At 45.9% G+C, this 20,915-nt stretch overlaps 3 protein-coding genes across 7 annotated transcripts in view; 1 reads left to right on the top strand and 2 right to left on the bottom strand.

The window, feature by feature from the left end:
• Nucleotides 1-1,860: 1,860 nt before the first annotated feature.
• Nucleotides 1,861-8,416, bottom strand: itfg2 (integrin alpha FG-GAP repeat containing 2). The gene is made up of 12 exons (XM_062383066.1): nt 8,024-8,416; nt 7,372-7,467; nt 7,252-7,293; nt 6,982-7,159; nt 6,755-6,894; nt 6,370-6,518; nt 6,186-6,280; nt 6,024-6,077; nt 5,139-5,230; nt 4,945-5,062; nt 3,859-4,032; nt 1,861-1,999 (listed from the first exon to the last, which is right to left on the bottom strand). The coding sequence occupies exons 1-12, from the start codon at nt 8,117-8,119 to the stop codon at nt 1,932-1,934; spliced, it is 1,302 nt and encodes a 433-aa protein (XP_062239050.1). The 5' UTR covers nt 8,120-8,416; the 3' UTR covers nt 1,861-1,931.
• A 3,362-nt stretch (nt 8,417-11,778) lies between these two features.
• ascl1a (achaete-scute family bHLH transcription factor 1a) lies at nt 11,779-13,704 on the top strand. The gene is made up of 2 exons (XM_062383065.1): nt 11,779-12,704; nt 12,813-13,704. Exon 1 carries the CDS (start codon nt 12,089-12,091, stop codon nt 12,689-12,691), a length of 603 nt encoding a protein of 200 aa, XP_062239049.1. The 5' UTR covers nt 11,779-12,088; the 3' UTR covers nt 12,692-12,704; nt 12,813-13,704.
• Nucleotides 13,705-15,263: 1,559 nt separating this feature from the next.
• Nucleotides 15,264-20,915, bottom strand: part of LOC133949022 (phosphatase and actin regulator 4-A) — a 45,162-nt gene continuing 39,510 nt past the window's right edge. For 4 of the 5 annotated variants that reach the window (XM_062383147.1, XM_062383142.1, XM_062383145.1 and 1 more), the window contains 2 exons: nt 18,187-18,256; nt 15,264-17,237 (listed from right to left, as the gene is read on the bottom strand). In XM_062383147.1, coding sequence (XP_062239131.1) covers nt 16,986-17,237; nt 18,187-18,256 — 322 coding nt within the window. In that variant the 3' untranslated portion in view covers nt 15,264-16,985. The remainder of the gene's footprint in view (nt 17,238-18,186; nt 18,257-20,915) is intronic. The other variant, XM_062383143.1, reaches the window with a different exon arrangement.

The raw sequence follows: 20,915 nt of genomic DNA, 5'->3' as shown, positions 1-20,915 counted from the left end.
TGACGGCGCCTGAAACACCAAATAACATCAAACTCTCTCTGGAGGTTATATCCTTGTGGGACAACTTCCAGTTTTGCTGCTAAAAAAGGGCAACGTGGGTTCCAGTTATATTAAACCCAAGAAATGATGTGGCCGAGAATAGTTACAGACAAATCCATGCACGCATTAAAAGGTCGGCTGGATCACGACAAGGGTCGGAGCCTCTGTGTGGTCGCGTCCCCGGGTCGGACATCTGAAAATCGTATTTCATATTATGGGAAAATATCGGAGCAGAAGTCACAGTGGCACAGGACCCGTCAGCGGAGACCAGGCAGGACTCTTCATACTCCACACGCTGACGTCTTCTCTGGGAAACAACAGCTGGATGTTTGTTCATCGCCCTCAATCCGTGGGCAGAAGAAGATTCAGCTCATATAGGGACAAACTGCAACCGAACAGAGGATGTGTTGATTGTGTGAAATAACAGAAATCGCTGTGGTTATATTATATCCACTGAGGTTAAGTCCATCATGACTCATCCAATGTAAACGACCACTTGGTAAATGAAAATTGAATTAGCCTTATAAAAATGATATCAATCCAAAACACATGAGAGGGAGATTAACAGGAATGGATTTATAGAGAGAGATCATTTCTGGTTAATGTTGTTCAGTGCACAGCTCCAGGTTTTTCTCCCCTGTCTGTTTGTTTGTTTGTTTGTTTGATTTCAGCAGGATTACCCAAAATCTACCAAACAGATTTCCATGAAACTTGGCAGAAGGATGGGACGGGAGGCGAGAAAGAACCGGTTACATTTTGGCACAGATCTGCACAAAAGGACCAAATCCAGGAGATCTTGGCGCTTTGACATTTTTACCAATTTCCCAGGGATATTGACTAAATAAAATTAGGCGTATTGAGGAAGCCGAGCCATGTTGTGCAGCTTGATTGAATTTCAGGGGGCGTTGGGCCTTGGCGGAGATATGTGCTCTGCTGACAGCCTTTCTCATTAAGGGACTGTATCTACAAGTGTGTCAGAGCCCTGACCTCAACCCCGTCCATCACCTTCAGGGGCAACTGGAACACCAACAGCGACAGAAACCACGTTAACAATCTCAAATGGGATTAATATACAAGTCCATAAACTGTGGGTCTATATTTGACCAGTTGTTATCTATACAACAACTTATTATACAGCTAAGATACCTTTCATCGCACGGTTTAATTCTAATTTGGAGGATTTCTCTTGTGACAGCACAACAACAGACAAGCTGGGGTCCTGTAAGCAAAGCCTTCCCCCGACATGTCCCTAAAGGGCAGAGACGGAGACGATTGAAAGGACACCTGAGCCTGCATTTATTCTTAAGCACACAAACACCGTCGCTCACACAGACACAAACACCCCCAGTAACTCATTTATATTGCATGGAAGAAGAGAGGTGGTTATAGGATCCTCCCACTGGGAGCAGTGGGTGATTCCCCCCGTTCCTCCTCTCATCAAACCCTGCAGGCTCTGACAAACAACTCTGCCATGTTGCATTATGTAATATCTTCAGTGCTTTATATCTCTGAGATGATATGAGAGTGAGCGCAGGGCTGGAAAGGAAAAGGCCCAGATGGGAGAGATCTTTTTAATCAGCTTGTCCGCGCTGACTGACGGCAGAACAATGCCTCTGCTGATGCTCCTCGATTCAAGATGTCACACAACACAACACACATTCACAGCTGAATTAAACAGTTTATCTTTTCTCCTGCATGTTTTTCCTCTCCCTCTCTAAATCATGTTAAATACCGACCCGGGTGGACAGAAGACCAAAGACACAGGCATATATCTGTGATTAGAAACCTGAACCTGGAACACGAATGACACAGACACAGTCCTGGAGACAGAGGGTTTATTCAGAGAGTATTTACAGAGAGGGAGGAGGACAGTGTGCAGATAAGCCACTGTGCTACGTCTTTGAGTTCTTATAGAGAATATCGGCCACCAGTGCTCTCACCGCCTCCGGGTCCTCGGCGTCTGTGGAGGGGAAACACAAACGTGGTAATGACCTTTGACACGATACACTCGGATGCTTCAAACTTATTCAGCACAGCTTAATTTTTACATTTTAACAACGCTAGCTGCTGTAGAGCTAACTACCTAACTATACACCTTCCTATAGTTCCTATACCCACCTACTTACCTACCTCTACCTACATATCTATCTATAACTACCTTGGAACACCTCCCTTCCTACCTACACCTGCCTACCTACCTACTGACCTCTACCTATCTATCCATCTTCCTTTATCTACCTCCCTGCCCTCCTGCCTTACCTAAGTGATAATTAGCCAGCTCTAAAGCTGCTGCAGAACCAGACGCGTCTTTTGTTTGGCAGTTTATCTCCCTCTCTAATTTCTGCTCTTTCTCTAATGGCTTGAGATTTTTCACGGTTCTCCACATTTGCCTCACTTGTCTCAGCCGTAATGAGATGATTTCCTCCACAGCAAAGTGAATCTAATTTGACTGAAAACCTGCTGCAGCTGCTTCACGGTAAAACAAAATGAAAGGTAACGGTCAAGCAGACGGGGATCATCCAATTTACGGAAGCTTCCCACGTTGCTATGTAAACCTGAGAGACTCTTCATATTCATCGCTTGACTGAAGGCTGATTATTAACGAACAGTAACTGACATTGCACAGTGAGGCAGCGAAACATCTAGATTACATTTGAAAAATTTAATTGTATGTTCACAAAGCCAACCACGCCCCCCCCCCCCCCCCCACACACGCTCCACGTTTTTCTTATTTGTCCTTGGCTGTCTCCTCTCCCATCCGCTCTCTCTCTCTCTCTCTCTTTCCTTGTCCCTAGGCAGCTACATCACACATTTTCCACGGTGGGTTAGATAACACGCCTGTGAAGTCATAGTCCAAAGAAACATAACAGGCCCAGAGTTTGAATTATTAACCGAGGCAGACGGAAGCTACGCTAACACTACTACCACACAGCAGAAAAATATATATTAAACTGCTGAAACCTGCTTTTTCAGCTGCCATCGTAACGCCCGAGCAAACCCTGCTAATCATGTGATTGTGTGTCATCATCTTTTTTCCTCCTCCTCACTAAGTAGCTTTCCTCTCGTGCTTTTTGGACATGAAGTGCTCGACTGCCTGCTCGTCCATGCAGACCGAAAAATTTAATCAGCGCTTCTCGCTCTGGTGAAATATTTGTGACATGCAGGAAGACTCAAAACGCACGAGGACAGACGTGAGATTAATGTTCGACTACAAAAGAGCATCAACAGAGGGAATTAAGAGGAAGTAAAAGAAAAAAACCTTTGTGTGCATTCGCAATCATTAACCCAAAGTATTTGTCTTGGTTAAACATTGTGTTTGTCAGGCGGTTCGTGTTTGGACTGCAGAGACAGCGCTTTGATGAAGAGGACAAAAGATGAGAAGCAGAGAACAACCAGAGGCTTCTGTGTTCTGCGAGCCTGTGGATTTAAAGATCCTCTAAAAATACTTCTGTCTCCTCAGCTCAGTTCAGCGACTTGCTATGGATTTATATCGAATTAAATGAAGAGTGCAAAGCATTGAATTAGAGGCTCCTTTGATCTATTTCCTCCCCAGCCTCTTCCTGTATATGTACATTATGACTTCCTTCAGTTGCATGTCATCAAATCCTGTTTGTTTTTTACTATTCTTGACGTTGTGAACAGAGCTAGGTTTTATGTTTTGCTCCAGAGTTCAAACTATGTACTGAGGTTCTAAGCTGTCGACGCCAGAATCCCCAAAATATTGGCTGTTGTCACTAGAAGCTATAATTAACTATATAGCCAATGGGATTGGACGGGATGGGATGGGCTTATCAATGACTGTGTTGTTGGCGTACTCACCGACTCCCAGCGCTGTCATGTGCTGTTTAAACTCCGGTTTCTCCTCGAGCACCCGCAGCAGGTTAGTGGACTCCATCCGCTCCAGCTCCACCTTCCAGTAGATGTAGATCTTGTTGTTGAAGCTCACGTACACGAGGCAGGGGCTGTTTTTACCTTCCTTACACGTGTACTGACCTGCAACCAACACACAAAAGAAACACTGAATTTATGTATACTACACAAAGCGTTTACTCAGGCAGCAAAGTGATCAGCGTCTGTGAATCACAATGAACACATCAGCAGCCCTTCGCTGCCTGGTTACTAATCTATGTTTCTGAGCTGGAGTCAGCTTCCACACAAACAGAAGCCGATCTAATGTGTGGACTGTTTTCATGCACATATGGCTCACACACACACACACACACACACACACACACACATACACATCTCAGTGGATTCAGCCAGATCAAACATGGTCTGGTCTCTTTAATCCATTTACTAGAGCGCCTGTCCCATTAGCTCTCTGAGATAAACTGTGACAATGCAGAACGATTTGAGAGGAGAGAGAGGGATAGAGAGGAGAGGGGGAGAGAGGAGAGGGAGAGAGAGAGAGAGGGAGAGAGGGAGAGAGGAGAGAGAGGGATAGAGAGGAGAGGGGGAGAGAGAAGAGGGAGATAGGGAGAGAGGGAGAGAGGGAGAGAGGGAGAGAGGGGGAGGACGAGTGTAAGACAGGGTGAATCTCTAGCTCCATGTTGCCACCTACTGGCGACATGGGATTATTAACATTGGCAAAACCCTGATATAACTTTAAAAGGTTATTTTGTGGTGTCTGAAGGAGACGTATCAGGGTCCTTCCTTCTTCCTTTGGTTTTGATGCTCTTCCTCTCTTTCTTCTGTTCCCTCACTTTTCTCTCAGTCCCTCTTTCCTCGTGTGTTTGGAGGAAGGACAAAGGCTGCAACTGAACCTTAACTTACATGATGAGGGAACATGCCTTTAAATTTATATTCTCATTGTCAAAGGTTTGGATACCTTATTCCAAACTACACATGCACTTACAAAAATTGTATCTGGTAAAAAAAGATCATGCGAAACATGAGGTGTCTCACCGGCACAGAAGGCGTTGACATTCTCATCGAACTGGAACCGGACAACTGAGCGATTGTGGTCGATGATGTAGGTCTGACCGTCCCAGGCACACGCCACTACCTCCTCTCTGCCGTCACCCTGGAGCCAATAAAACACGTGCACTAATTAGTCTTAATAAATTAATCTATACATTTAAAAAAAAACATGAACTCACAGTAACGTCGAGCTTCTGCAGAGCGAAGAGCTGATGATCCACCTGCACCGACCACAGCAGCTGCTCCGAGCTGTCCATCAGCTTCAGGGTTCCTTTGACAGGTGAAGGCACCGAGAGACAAACAGACAAGAACAAAGATCAGTGCAGAGGATTTATGAAACTTTCAGACTGTGGTAAATAATCCCTGATGTTATAATACTGTCAAAATGTTTGAAATACAGCCACCAATATCCTCCCTTAATATTCTTTGGGTATAATTCTATAAATTCCAGTTTGGTAAAACCATTTATTTTCTGTATGTTGGCCCCTGAGGATGTCAGCAGAGGAAAGATTGTGTAAATGCTGCTGGTAGCGATGAGGATAACCCCCCCCCCCCCCCCATATCCACTCTTCTTGAAATATTGATGGACTCTCCAGCTGCTGACAGTTATCTGCTGCTGCAGGAGGATCCTCCACATCAGCAAACAGCCACAGACTAAAGCTGTGGGTTTAATGCTCAACCTGTCGTACTCTGAGAACTCCCACTTCATGTATAACATACTAATCTGACTTTTATCATGTTGTACAAATAACTGAGGTTTATGACTGATCATATAAAATGTGCTTTCATATCTTAAGGAAATAAAATAAACTTCATGTGTTTAGTTAATGTTCACACTGGGTTTTTACCAGAGGAGTAAACATGATGTATAGACCCTACATCAACTGGCGGTGGGCATTTTAATTAGTGCAGTGGAACATACAAGGGATATTCTCCATCTTGTCCTGTGTTCTAAACACATGTTTGAACTCTCTTTCATTATCTCCACCAACAAGTTTACATTTTAACTCTCTCTAACTTGTTCTTGCCTAAAAAGGATGACATGTTTTTAATCCATGACTCACCATCTAAAGTACAGAGAGCGAAGAGTCCACATTTAGAAGATTCCTCTTTAGAACCTGATGAAGAACAACGATTGTGAATCAAACTGTGTTCATTAAAATCGTTCATATCTCATTTATGTCCATTTTCCATTTGATATAACTCTTGGATTGACTGTTTGCTACCTTTGCTTATGCTGCCGATGAGATGAGTGGAAACGTTCTTGTTGTGAATCCGCCCGGTGGTCAGATGTAGAACTATGTCTCTGGAAGGCCCCTCACTGAGAGCAGAGAAATCAAAGCAAGTAGAGAACAAAACCAATCACTTTACATAACATTAGTATTATAAGGGGGGGGGGGGGGGGTTTACCTCCCAGGGGTGGCAGAAGCATCATCTCCAGAGCCGGAGGAGTCTTGTTGTGTCCAGGAGCACAGCAGGATGGCGTAGCCGCAGCCGGGCTGAGAAACCATCAGCTCTGGTAAACCCTCCGGACCTGGATTCACAGTGAGACTGTCCACCTACAAGAGCAGCTCAATGGAAATCATCTTTTTAAAAACGTCTTATGTTAAACTATACTTTTGACCTTTTAGACCAAGATACATATGGTCTGGAGAAAACAGCTTCCCTTACAAGTCTTCATGAGAAACCAAAGAATCTGGAGCATGAGAGGAAACCATAAATAAAACTGGTGGTGATAAATATCTTCTTCTGCGTGAATAAAACTCTATTAGTGTAAAACTCGATTACAGGTTACCTGCCCCTCCAGAAGCCATTTCTTTAGCAGAACCAGCTGACCCGTTCCCAGGTCCGAACCCTCGGATGGCTCCTCCCAGCGGAAAGCTCGCACCACCCGGTCTGTGTAGCCCACCACCAGCTCATAGCGTCCGTCCCCATCTGCACACAGACACACACACACACACTCTGCAGTTGAAATCCTTTTAAAACCAACACGATGAACTTGTTGAGGTCGTCGACACTTACCGATATCCCTGATGAGGATGACTTTGGTGTTGGCAGGAATGTGCTGGGTGAAGAAGGGCCGCTGGTCGTCGGAGCACAGCGACTCGTGCTGGCTGGAGGAATCGGATTTGTTGGCAGCGGCGGCGGTCAGGTCGAAGAGGTGGAACCAGCCCTCGGCGCCCACAGCCACCACCAGGTTCTGACAGACACACAAAAACACACAGGACATTGAGAACCTCCCCGTCTGAACATTCAGGACACGGTGCTGCCGCTCATTTCTCAATTCCTTACTTTCCCTTTGTTGCAGACGTCTCCAACCGCAACACACGTCAGCTGCAGAAAAGCAAATCACACGTGTGAGATTAAATTCACTCTCATGAGTTTTGAGGACAGTGATCTTAAAGTACTGACCATCCCCACACAGGAGCGTGTGACCCAGGGTTTGGGGTCATCGTTCTTATACACAAGCAGCTTCCCACTGGTGTCTCCCACAACCAGCTCGTTCAGCTGCAGCAGAAGAAGAGGGACAACTTGTTTATTCTGCTTTAATACACAAGGACGTTATATTATGACCAGTGTTGTTAGAGCACCACAGTAAAATGACTTGAAACGTGCTGCTTATCCTGCTTATGATCTTCATATCGCTTTGGACACACTTTACTTTTTAATAAATGAAAACATGTGGAAGAGAAGCAGTAAAATAGTAGGAGACAACAACAATATCAGGATGAAGCTCTGAGTGTAAATTGTGTTTCATGCTTTCAATTCATCCTCATGATTATTCATAGATTCACCTCTTTTCACTAACTTTTGTTTATTCTGTATTTTGCCTCAATGTGTATGTTTTTTGGTTATTTTTTAATATATATATATATATATATATATGTGTAAGTTTGTTCTCTTTTAAACAACAACTAACTCTGGTACATTCATATCATCCATTGTGCTCTCTCAGGAAATATTTAAATCAACTTTGGATGAGGCTGAAACTTCACTTCCTCTAATTCCTGAAGCTGTGGCAAGAATAATGATAAACAATCCAAAGTGTCGTTAGCTTCTTTACCGAGTCGTTGTCCGCGTCCCCCAGACAGATGGCGTGAGGGAACAGGGTCCCGGTGAAATCCAGACTGACCCTCTGCACGTAGTTCAAAGACCTCATGGCTAACACGAGATGTTTATTAATAACAACCACAGACACATTAAGCTAATTTCTCATGTTAGCACAGAGAGCTAGCTCAGGCGCTAACAGCTAGCTTAGCTACTGTTCGATCCAGAAAGGATTAACTAAACGCTAGCATGACGTTAGCATCACGATACAATAAATCTGTATAAGTACATGTATAAAGTAAAAGTAAGTATAAACACGTATTTATAGAGAAACAGGTGTGTAAGTACTGACTCTATAAACACACGCGTCTACTGAGGGTAAACAAAACCACGTGACCTGAAGTCTACGGAAGCTCAGCAAAGACCAAAAAGATCAGATTCGCGAAACTTACGACCGCTCCCTCCTCTAATATTATGAATACCCGTGAATTATAACATATTATTAATTGGATAGAGTATTAAATATTATAAGTAAATATTCATTATTATCTTTGAATGTCATGATAGGAAAGAACAATACTGGGAACACGTTTTAGACAATAAAGGCAAAGTGGTTGTAAGAAATAATGTCAAGAGTACTTTGTATTGTGTTATAGTATTTATCAATTAACTTGCCACGGTTGTACTGAGGGTTTATTCTGTCTCAGTGTCTATTGTCTTCTCAGATTGAATCCATGGTGTGAGGATCCAGACTCTGTGGGAACCAGATCATCTGCTGCAGGACTCCTGGTTCTCCTCGTCTCTCAGGAGAAGACATTTGGGTTTGTTGACAATCAGACGAAGCCCTCATGAAGATGGGCGAGAATCTGCTCATCTAAAGTAGTTGAAACTTCCCCCAGCACTGGATGATGTGTGTGGCCCCTCATCCAGGTACAGACGAGTCAGGCCCCTGAGTCAGACCAGACGTTTTCACACCTCAAATGGGGAAAGTTTGACTCGTATCATATCTATCCGAAGAAGTTCAAAGTTAATTCTATTAAATCTAGAGATGATTCAAACTCTCTCCACAAGTGTTTCATCACAAGCTGTGATCTCTGGGGGAAAAACCATAAATAAGGAAAAACACAAGACAGGGTGCCTCTATTGTCCACTGGAGGGCGCTGCTCTCTCACACCTTCTCAGAAACCAGCACAGACAAGAGGGAGGAGATGTTTACACGAAGTCCATCACACAAATCTACATTTGAATAAGGCCAGGAAGTCATTGTTTTTGTGTGGGTGACGGATTTATATATTTCATTATTGTTTTTCTTTTCATCTGTTTTTCATTATGATAAACAGTTTTCAATGTGTCATAACCAAACATAGGCTGCATGGGAATGTGTCAGTTCTCTGTCTAAGTCTTTTTTTAGTCTACAACAAGTTCAACAAGTCTTTCATCAAATTATTATGTTGCGAGTTTTTGTACAGATGTATTTTGTATGTTGATAAACAAATAAATGATACAAGTTAAGAGTAACTGCTCTTAAAGTCTGGTAGAACAAATAAGTATGTCAACATTATGCACCTACACCAATCTAAACCTAACTGAGAGTAAAACAGTTTTTTATGACAAACCAATGGAAAGATAATCCCTCACACACAGACTATCAATGGCTGCTTATGAGTCTTTGCTCTATTATCTGCTACAGAGAGAGAACGATCCCTACAGGAAGGAGGGAAAAAGAGAGACAACACAGAAAGTGGTTAAATTGGAACTTGGGCGCCCAGATGTCATATTAATTATTACACTCAGCTATGACTGGAAAGCCCCTCGAGTAAAGTGAGCGCCCTCCCAGACCCCAGCCGCCTGCCTGTGGAAGACCTGCACAGAGAGGGAGGGAGAGAGAGGGGGGGGGGGGGGGGGGACACAGAGAGAGAGAGAGAGAGAGAGTCCTCACAAAGCGCTAATTGGACTCTGGAAGCGCACTGACAGGGCATGGATAGGTTTCAGAAAGCCTGGCGATGGGGAAGAGGTGGAGGGGGAGGCTGAATAGAACCCACGCTTCTTTTCTAAACTCTCTTGTTGGGCCAAAAAATGAGGGGTGGTGGTGAGAGGGGGGGGCGGCTGTAAGAGGGGGGAGGGAAATAAAAGAAAGTATTGGCGGTGGTGGTGGTGGTGGGGGGGGGGGGGGGGGGGGTGATAAGAGGTGGGGGCGAGGGCTGCAAACCTGATTCTGAAAAATTGCACAGTTTATTACAATCCCCTCTTCAGGACGCGCGTGCACAAGCACACAACAATAAAGGGTGGGGGAAAGTGGGGTGGGGGATGTTTGCACACACATACTAACACACACGCACAAACTTACAATATACATATATTGTACACAATCTCACCGGGGGACACAATAACGTGTAAAAACTGACAACTTACGGACAGACGAAAAAATCAGAATACAGAACTGGTTTGTTTACTTTTTGTTTGCTGATGTTTTTATCTCTGTGTAATTGCACACACACACAGACACACACACACACATACACACACACACACACACACACACACAAACACACACACACACATACACACACACACACGAACACACACAAGAATGAAAACACTACAGATCTTACAGGTCTTATCTTTCTTGCCTGATGTTTTTGTATCCGTGCGCGTTTTATTGTACACGCGCACACACATAAGTGAATGGTGCACACACAGTGAAGGACACACAAACACAGAGACACTGAGAGAACTCCACGCGTAAAAACTTAAAAGTGAAAAGTGAGTATCTTTTTTCCACTCGCTGTGTCACGGCGCACACTCTATACTCAGCCGGCCGCACACCCACACACACACACACACGCACGGATGCACGCACGGAAGAGAGAGAGGGGGGTGGTACAGTTTGGTCCGGGTTTTGTTCCGCGCTCAAAGACGTGTTTTATTATTCTCCACTTTTTCAAAAGCGACAGTAATCAACAGAACACGGCGCGTCCTCGCCACTGTAACCGCAGCGAGTGGATCAAATCCCGAACAAAGACACACTCCGAGCGGCTCCTCCGGGCCCCTCCGCAGACTCACAAGCCTCCGTTCCGGCTGTGCGCGGCGGATGATCTGCTCTAATCAAAGTGGAAAATCCGGCCTGTGATGCACAATAGAGACGCGTCTGTAACGTTCACAGGGAAACAGCAGCAATCTGCACAGATCTCCGGGCGAGGCTGGAAAGGTTCGCTGAGAAATGAGAAGAGGTTTTATTTCTTATCTTGAATTATCATAATTTGTGTGGTTAAAAACGTCTTTGATCTATAAACAACTGGATGTTTATATTAACAACAGGAACTTCCACTTATTCAGATAAATGATAAGAAGTTCAGTGACACGAACAGACTCAAACTGAGAGTCCTGCGATGAAGCTGCTGAGACGAGGAGTTTCCATCAGATGACTGTTAATACGTGACTTCAGTCACAGACTCATCATAACTTGAGAAGTATATTTACACGACAGCATAAATAAGCTCGATATATTTGTATAAAGTTATAATTTATTTGCGGAAAGATTCCGGAATGAACTCACTTAATATGTTTTTCACATTTCCCCCAAAAAAGAATGAAACAATCAAAGAAATAGAGCGAATTAAAAGTTGCCAAACTTAATGTTGAACATGGATTTTTAAAAGAAAGTAAAACCACATTGACTCTAGTGAAGTGGCGCACCGCGTCCTGAACTTTCTCCGCGTTGAGCTGCACCTACTGACACGAGTGATAGATAGAAAAGAAACTCACCACTGGCTGTTTGTTTAGTGCTTCAAGTGGCACGCGTCCGGCGCGCGTAACGCACCGGCACCGGCGCAGGAGCCCAAGGTGGATCCACGCGACCCGAGGGCGTGGCCAGCCCCTCATCCAGACGCATTGAAAAGCAGTGGCGTCTCTCCTCGAGGAGTCAGAGCAGCTTGGAGGAGAGCGCGAGGCAGCAGCCCAGCGCACTGCCCCATTGAAACAAGTGCACGTCAAGCACCACGTGAACGGCACGAGCGGGACGCACCGCCTTGAGAGTTGCTGATTTCTTTATAAGTTTGCGTGTTTTTTTTTAATCCTGGGAATGGACTTCACAGCCAAGATGGAAATTAACATCAACCAGCAGCAGATCCTGCCGCCCGCCTGCTTCTTCTCCTCAGCGACGGCGCAGAGCATCCAGCTGAGCCCGTGCGGCAGCAGCCAGAGTAGCGGGAAGTCTGGCTCCAAGGGGCAGAAGAGGCAGCGCTCCACCTCCCCGGAGCTGCTGCGCTGCAAGCGGAGACTGAACTTCGCGGGGTTCGGCTACACCCTCCCGCAGCAGCTACCGCACGCGGTGGCACGGAGGAACGAGAGGGAGCGGAACCGGGTCAAGCTGGTGAACAACGGCTTCGCCACCCTGCGGGAGCACGTCCCCAACGGCGCCGCCAACAAGAAGATGAGCAAAGTGGAGACGCTGCGCTCCGCGGTGGAGTACATCCGCGCGCTGCAGCAGCTGCTGGATGAGCACGACGCGGTGAGCGCCGCCTTTCAGTCCGGCGTCCTGTCGCCCGGCATTTCGCAGGGATACTCCACCGACATGAACTCCATGGCAGGTTCCCCGGTGTCCTCCTACTCATCTGACGAGGGTTCATACGACGCCCTGAGTCCAGAGGAGCAGGAACTGCTGGACTTCGCCAACTGGTTCTGAGCATCTGTATGAGGTGAGTCCAGATGTGACGAGGATGTGATTCAGAAACCGTTAGAAATCAAATATAAATCATGATCAATACTCTGAACAGTCGTTTAACGTTTTCTCGTTCTCTCCACAGAAATATGGATCAACTCAATTTACTGTTGTCGTGCGCTTGGGATGGTCCCGGAGGAGACTGGGTGTCCTCAAGAACAAGATGCACTGTACACGCGTCTCGGTCCCTGGGTCCTGAACGCCCTGTCATCCTGTCCTCCGGACTGACAGAGAGACAGACAGAAAGACAGACAGACAGAGGAGGCCTGAACGTCCTGAAAACTTGGGAGAAATCAGACCAGAGATCAGCGCTTAAGGATTAAAAGAAGACGAGTCTCCTGACAGCGTGGGAAACTTCTGTGCATTTGCCCTTGACATAAAAAAACACTAAAGTGAATTCACGCTCTTCAGCAGCACATTAAAAAATGTATTTAACATGTCGTTCATCAACTATGCTAAATCCAATCACAGAACACCAACCCTTGGCAACACTTAGCCGTTTAATTCTGAAAAATGCTTCCAAGTCGCGGATTTATTCTATAAAATTCTATATGAAACGCTTTTTTGAAATATATTAAGATATTTTTGTATGTAAGAGATTTATAGATGTTTTGTACACATCCTTTTTGTATATATTTTGTCTATATATTGCAAAGTTGCTTCTAATACCTCCTGCCTATGTAGACGTGTAGTCTATTATTCTCTGGCTCTTCTGTTCACGAGGTTTCCAGAAGGAGTTTGATACTCTGACGTTTTGTTCTAGCACCGATGTGTCTTATTTAATAGAGAAATCATGTTATTATGTCATGAACTTCACGATGATCAAAACCTTATGCAGCTATTGTCCAAACAGAGCGCAATGTCCACGCGTTATGTCTTTACACTGCCAGCTCTATACTGTCTTCACATAAAACTGATGGTGGAAAAAAACAAGTCTTATAACCATATTTTCTACACTCCAGTCTAAGAATAAAATGATTTGCTACTGAATCTCTTTTCCATGTCTTGATTTTTGGGCGAATTTAAAGTGGACACTTGTTGTCTCTCTGTGTGTCTTTAGCGGGCAGGTACATAAGGGGGGGGGGGGGGGTGAGAGGGGATGATGGAGCAAGAATATATGTGTGGAGATGTAGGGACAAAGGATAAAAAGAAGCCACACTTTTACGCACAATTACGCACATTTTACGCACGACTATTTCCTACTCCTTCCTCGAAATTCCACACCCAGTGCCTTCTTAAAGCTTTCAGCCAACTCCGAACTAAACTCTGCTCACTTCTCTGTCCGCTTTCCTTTTCTATATGAACAATAAACAAAATAAAACAAAGTCCTGCAGTCCCAAAAAGTGCATCTGGTAGAACAAGTGCTATTTGGAACTCTAGGGACAGTTCATCCTCGAACAAACAGCTAAAGTGCTTTTTTAAATCAATTACAATGTCTTGTCATTGTAGTTTATAAAGCATCTAGTTAAATATTCTATTTTAATGCAGGTGTGAGCACAAACTGTTTGAAAGTTGGAGAAAGCACCAGATGTTTTGTTGTTGTCTCTTCATAAAACTAATAAGCCAATATTTATATACCATGGCTGACCTTTAAATTAGCTGGAGGGAATGTCAGTGGCGTGATAACACTGGAGTTTTCAGCAGTACATTACTGGGCAGGTTCTTTTGTTGGAGAAAAACTGAGTTTGACAGGTATACGGAGGAGGCGGCCACCGGACGCGTGTCCGCTTAAACGAGTGAATGGGTTTTGTGTTGGTGGTCGAGTGGAGACACGGAGCTGAACTGGCTGATGGCGTGTGCCTCCTGACAGCAGCATGCCGCCGAACACACAACAATCAGCACCTGGGAAACGAGAAGAAAAACCTCCCAGTGCGGCTCCAGTTTGGATTCTGTGGCTTGTTTCTTCCCCTTTTACCGCAAATTGTGATTCTGACAAATAAGAAAAAAATATTTGATCCACGAAGAGAAACAATCCGCAAAACCTCTTGTTGCGTTGAGGGATTCATTGTACGAGCTGTGAGTGCGCCTCATCAGTTGTTCTCAATGGAGGGTTCACGGGCCACCAGGGGGCCCCGAGTGGGGGGAGTACGGTCTGACAGCTCTGCAGCTCCACTGTGAGTTACAGGAGCAGCACAACTCAAGTAAAAGTAGGAAATCTATTGCACATTTCTAATTATTATTATTTAATAGATTCATAATTATTGTCTCCTCAGTCATATGATATAGTGGCAGCAATAAAAGGGTTGGTTAAAATGTTTTGTTGTAGTTTAAGAAATGAACCGAGGCTTGCTCAATTTAGAAGGATGTTAAAATTAAAACTCATTATTATAACTGTTGGGAATACAAATGCAACTCGATGTATTAAAATAAACAAATACCAATGTAAACACAGACAACTACACAAACTAAAAACTCTTAAAGTTAAACCAAAAGCTTCTAAAACCTCCTGCTTCGGTTAACTGGGGCCTTAAGTAAACATTTTATTCATGATTAAGTTATAAAAACACACACACAAACAAACAATACACTATAAATCTGAGATTCAAATCAGCATATTTTATTTATCCAGTTATTTGCGACCGGAACAACACGTGTCATCAGTAACGTAAATAATCTGAGATGATGTGAGGTTCCAAACTTAACAACTGTTTTCACATTAAAGTCAATAATAGAGGGGAAAGCTAAAAATACAAGTAGAAAATAAAGAAAACATCCAGGTACACACCCACAAACAATACAGTTAAACACAAACTAGGTCCATGTTTCCAGCAGAGAGACAGAATCGACTCATTGTCTGTTTATTTCCACCTTTTGCAAACGTCACAACCGAGACCTTTGAGACTTTGATCCTGTCACGGTTGATTCAGTCTCTGAAAATCGATCAAGGAATTACAGGAACAAGCTTTCTACAAATGAACGGCCTCGTCAGGTTCTCCTTTCAATTAGACGGCTCTGACATTTGTAAAGGTCACCGTTAGATAAGGAAGACGTGACAGCTCAGAGGAATAAAACTAAAACTAGGGAAGATGAACACTGCAGGTTTAACATCAGCCTCTAGAATCACAGTTTCCTCTCGTACATTTGGATTCTACATGAAGACATGTGCTGCTCAGAGGACGTCCCTGTCCAGTCCTGGTTCGCTGTGTATGAACCACAGGAGAGCAGGGCCAAGTCTAATTGGCGAAGCTGAGGCAAAACAATGGCACAAACTTTAACAGTGGAATATCTTATTGAATCTCATTCATCAGCGGTGATTAGCCTGGAAGGAGGAGGACACAAATGTCGCTATATCGATTATTTCTTTTTTTTAAACCCCAGAACAATAAGCTGTTGTTGCAGCAGCATATTTACTGCTCCACACCCCCGATGTAGAGCAGCAGCAGCTTTCTCATTCATAATAATGGATCTTCAGTAAAGTCTCTGCTCGGTGAATAGTTGTGGCAGTGGAGGAACATCCACAGCTGCAGAACGTTTCGGGACCATAGGCAGCACTTCACAGCTCTACGACATGTTCCTCATCTCCAGAAGGTACAGCAGATCTCCAGGTAACATGGCCTTTCCTCATAGAGCTGCTAGTGTAATAGTCCCAGAGAAGATCTCATTACCGTCCTGGTCCTGGTCAAACCTTGGTGTGTCCAAGTGCTTCGAACTCTGAATGTGGAAAAGCTGTGGAAGCTGTAAATTACATGACTTGTTTTTATGTGTTTAGAGACTTGAATCAACACCTTAACACCTCTTTGTAATATTTGCACGATAATGAAGAGCAAAGAAAAATAAAAAAGTGTGACAGGCAGATGGATCATTTGAAACTTTAAACACGTTAATCATTGTAAAATGAGTTCTTGTTTATGTGACTGTTCCCTGTCAGGATTGGTCGATGGAAGGGACATGGAAGTACACAGGAAATAAGCTCAGAGAACAAATGAACACACACCAGGTTCACCTCTGTGCCTCCTCTCTCCAAACGCATTCTAACGTGTGACAGGCAGAACCGCTATTTACATTAACATGATTTGATTGGCTGACACCTGCAACTGCAGCTTGAACAGTTGAACTTTTCTTTTCTTCTTCTGCACCAAACGCGAGCGAAGAACGGGAAAGGAACGTCAACATTTCTCCGGCTCTCAAAGTGAATGAGCAGTGTTTCCATCAGAGCTTCTGTATGTGTGAGTTCTCCGTAAACACAGTGTAAATGCTGGTGTGATGGAGGCGGTACTGCTACCTGAGCCTCGCCGGGCAGCCTGAGCCGGGACTGGGGTCAGAGGTGGCTGGAGTCGTCCAGAGGGTTGGAGATGACCGAGTTGTGAATGAGCATGAAGAGCGGCAGGTAGGCCAGAAAGTCCAGCAGGTCCAGAGGCGGAAAGTGTTGCAGCTGCAGCGTGATGGCCGGCTCCTGCTCAAGATGGATCCCGCCGGCCTTCAGCTCCAGAAGCAGCTGCTCTGCGCTGATGAAGCCCTGCTGAGCTCCGTCGGCTCCTCGCGGCTCCTCCAGGAGGAACAGGAATAGCCGCTGCTCCGGTCATCGTCATAACAGAGAAGAAATGAATTCAAAAAATGAGAAAACTGGCTTTAGACTTGAGTTGTGCGGGTGCGTGGGTGTGCGCTCATGTGAGTATGGCTGTGTTTTTGTGTGTTTGCTCTTCAGAGCAGCCTCAGATTACCACGGCCTGTTTCTAGTCTTGTTTGAGTGCACCTGTTTGCACCGTTAATGCAGTCAAGGTAATAATTGTTGGGGGGGGGGGGGGGCGGCGACGGCGGCGGTGGAAATAATCCCTCTGGCAATTAGCCCATTCCCCCTGCCAACCTCTCCAGTTAACAACCCTATCCCTAACAGCTCTATAATTACACAGCCTCCTCTACCTGGCCAGCGGCTCAGTTTCCACACCCATGGCCACCGGCTTTCATGTTCCTCCTGCCTTTCAGAGGCTCACCACTTCCTCGTATGAATGAGGGCCGGGCCGGCCTGTGAGCGACCAGCTGGCCGGCCAGTCCTGGTCCAGCTCAGATGAGCCGTGTGTCCCGGGCTGATTACAGGGCTGGGCGGAGTGGACGGCATGTTCACTGCTGGGCACTTTAATGAGATTAGGGCCGTGCTAATCTATGAAAAGGGAAAAGCACCCCTCTCTTCTTCTCCCTGGCTTGCTTTCCTCATTTCTATGCATGAGGGCCGAGTGCCTCTCCTTCAGGAAAAAAAGCTAGCCTTACAAAGACATGCTTTGGAATTGCTCTTCAAAGTGTTTACCAGTATTTATTTCATTATAATTATACCCACAGAGCCATGAAAGAGAGGCATGAAAGTGACTGATGTGAAAGTTAATCTGACGTTGCCCTGAAGTAATAGAATGCACCATGTGAAAACGAATTCAGTGTAGACATGTGGTGCCGAGGTTCTCATTGCAAAATGCAGCTGAAGCCGACAGACGTTTAGAAGAGTCTGAGAAACATGACTCAGCGTTTACCTTCGCTTTGAAGAGCCTCACTTCAAGAGAGCGAAAGTCCATACTGCCGATGAGCGAGCGCATGAACTCACTGTGAGGAAACAGGAAAAGAACGATTGGGTTAAAAGACGTAATGCAACAGATTTAGTTTGTTGTTTTCAGAAGGTCGAGATAAATCCAGAATAGTTCAACTCAGGACAGCACAGGTCAAATCCTCTGCAGCTTCTCTCATTAAATCTCTCCTGTCTTGTTAATAGAGCTCAACAGTCGCTGGTCGACCTGGTTCAAGGCTTCAAACTCTTATCTAAACGTCAATGGAGAAATGAATGAGAATTTTACTTCTGGAACCAGAACCGTTTGCGTTCTCTTGTCTTTTCAAACTCCTCACTCTCAACTTTCAGTTCAGAGCCAGACGATGTTAAACAACTTGTAGTGGAACTCAGTGACCGATGAGATGATCTTTAAATATCAAGTCAGAGGAGCGAACCCTTAACAAGGCTTCGTCCATCGGGGGGGTTGTTGTAAAATCCAAATAAAACATAATACATGTCATTCATTGGTCTAGACTCTAGTGTCCCAAACACAGGAGGGTCGGCGTGAACTCTGGCTGCAGTGGTTGGCAGCGCTGGAACAATCTGGTGGTCGTGGCGGGTGATTTTTTGGCGGGGCTGTGCCGTGCGATGTTGTGTGTTTGCGGCGACGTGATGGTAAAGTGTTCTGAGCCCATTGTGGTTGCTCACCCTGGCCTGGCTGCCAAACAATGCGTGGGTACACGGGGACATCCCGCCAGAGTAACGGATAACGCTGCTCTGGTTTTGGGACAGTGGGTGTGGGGCTGGGTTGGGTGTGTGTGTGTGTGTGTGTGTGTGTTTGTGCAGGGGTGAGCAGGGTGACAGGGGCTTCGTGCCGAGGTTTAGGGAGGGCAACAAGCAACCGGAGCACACTCTGGTGCAATGTGACCGCTTGCAAACAAAATCCAGGTCCACTCCGATAATTAGAGGGAGGGTCGAGCGATGGGGGACACATGTCTCTGTGTCGGGACAGAGCTCTCCTGTCCAGCGTGTGGCTCAGCGACAGTCGTCCCGTCCCTAACGAGCGCCCGGTGTTAATGAGCCCCTCCTCGCCGGGCGCTCAATGGCCTGTTGGAGGGAAGAATGGCCGAGCGCTAGGCCATCGAGTGCAGCGCATGCTTGAGTGCTCGCAGCGCTGTGATTGGCCCTCGTCTGCCAACCACCGTGCAGGCCGGGGCTTGATGGGGATGAGGCGAGACAGGGCAGCTAATGATCATTAATTGCACTTGGTTTGCGGTAAAAGAGTCCAAACGCTGTGGCGCTAAGGACACTGGCGTGATAATGGCTAGCGTAAACGAGGGGCTGGGGGACCAGTGGTGGACTGCCGGGAGGATAATAGCAGCATAACCCATTTTCTTTTGTGGCCGCTGCACCGGCACCCCGCTGCCTCCACCACAGCAGACTTCTCACTTACGTAATGCTCAGCGTTTTGGCGCTCTGCTCAGCGGGGGAGCTGGTACACAGTGAGGCAGGGGGCGCAAACACACCCTGACCTAGTTTGATTTGACGGAATTGAGAGTTGTTTTGGGGATATTTTTGAGCGGGTAAAGGGAAACTGGGGAGGAGGAGGGACTTGCTTTGTCAGGGAGTTTACGCGGCGGGTAGCGAGTCCAGGTTCGGTCGTCTCACGTCCCCTTTGCACGCCGACTCAGCCCGGGGAACCTTCCAGGGACACGGACACGCGCGGTGACCCTCAGCGCTCCCGCGTGCACACTCACAAATCCGACAGGCAGAGCGAGAGAGTGACAGTGGCAGTGTCTGGGAATCCTGCATGGCGATGCACTTCTTGGCAGGTCATGTGACTCGCCCCGAGGGAATGTGGCGCTGTGTGAGGTGGACTTGTCGGGGGAGCACAATGCTGCAGGGACAGATGGGCTGAGTCATGGGCCGAAGCAGGACATGGGCCGAGAGGCAGAGAGAGGAGAGGGAAGTGGAAAAGAAAAGTGAGAAGGGGGAAGAGTGCGATACACTGCAAGACAAATATATATATATATAAATATAAATATATATAAGTGTGGGCTACACCTTCTCAGATTTCAAAGCCCTCAGTGATCAGATTGGCTGATTGTGTAACTACTGTTGCAGCTCGTTTTTAATCTGGGATTAGAGACAACAGGATTAAGTGAAACAGGTAAGAGGATCAGTTTAGTCCAGTTGGGATGAGACGACAGAAGGATGCTTTTGTTTTCTCCTTGTTTAGGAGGCAGCTTTATGAACGCTGATCTGCTCTCTCCTTATTATTTAAATTGGAAAAAGGGAGTTCTGTGAAAAGAGGTTTAATATGGACATTCATTATCATTACTATAATTGCCTCTATACAGAGCAGACACCCTGGTCGCTCTGTGCCAGCGAGGCCGCCGGTCCACAGGCCTCCTCTAACACACGGCACAAAGGGCTGGCCGTAAATCAGAGGACCCGTGACCCTGGCCCTGTCCTCGCTGAGAGGGAGCTCTCACTGCGGGGCGAGGGCTTTGGGAGCAGGCCTTGACCCTCTGGGACCTCCGGAGTAGGCTTGGCTCCACACACTCCTGCCTGCAGGAAGCTATAAACCCCAGGGCAGAAAAAAAAGCGCTGTGTGTGGGAATCTGCAGCATATGGGGTTTAATAATGTAGAGACACAGGATCGCGGAGGCCGAGTTCAAGTCGGAGTGATGGTTTTCAGCACAGAGTTCAATCAAG

This window comes from Platichthys flesus, chromosome 23 (assembly GCF_949316205.1).
Source record: "Platichthys flesus chromosome 23, fPlaFle2.1, whole genome shotgun sequence".
Lineage (NCBI taxonomy): Eukaryota > Metazoa > Chordata > Actinopteri > Pleuronectiformes > Pleuronectidae > Platichthys > Platichthys flesus.
The sequence above is the reverse complement of the archived record's forward strand: the minus strand, read 5'-3'. Positions and strand labels throughout refer to the sequence as shown.

Coding starts and splice junctions, on each gene's coding strand:
- itfg2 (XM_062383066.1), bottom strand. CDS start 8,119: ATGAGGTCTTTGAACTACGTGCAGAGGGTCAGTCTGGATTTCACCGGG. Junction 7,468..8,023: donor GGGACGCGGACAACGACTCG/GTAAAGAAGCTA, acceptor CTTCTGCTGCAG/CTGAACGAGCTGGTTGTGGG. Junction 6,519..6,754: donor AATGGCTTCTGGAGGGGCAG/GTAACCTGTAAT, acceptor CTGCTCTTGTAG/GTGGACAGTCTCACTGTGAA.
- ascl1a (XM_062383065.1), top strand. CDS start 12,089: ATGGACTTCACAGCCAAGATGGAAATTAACATCAACCAGCAGCAGATC.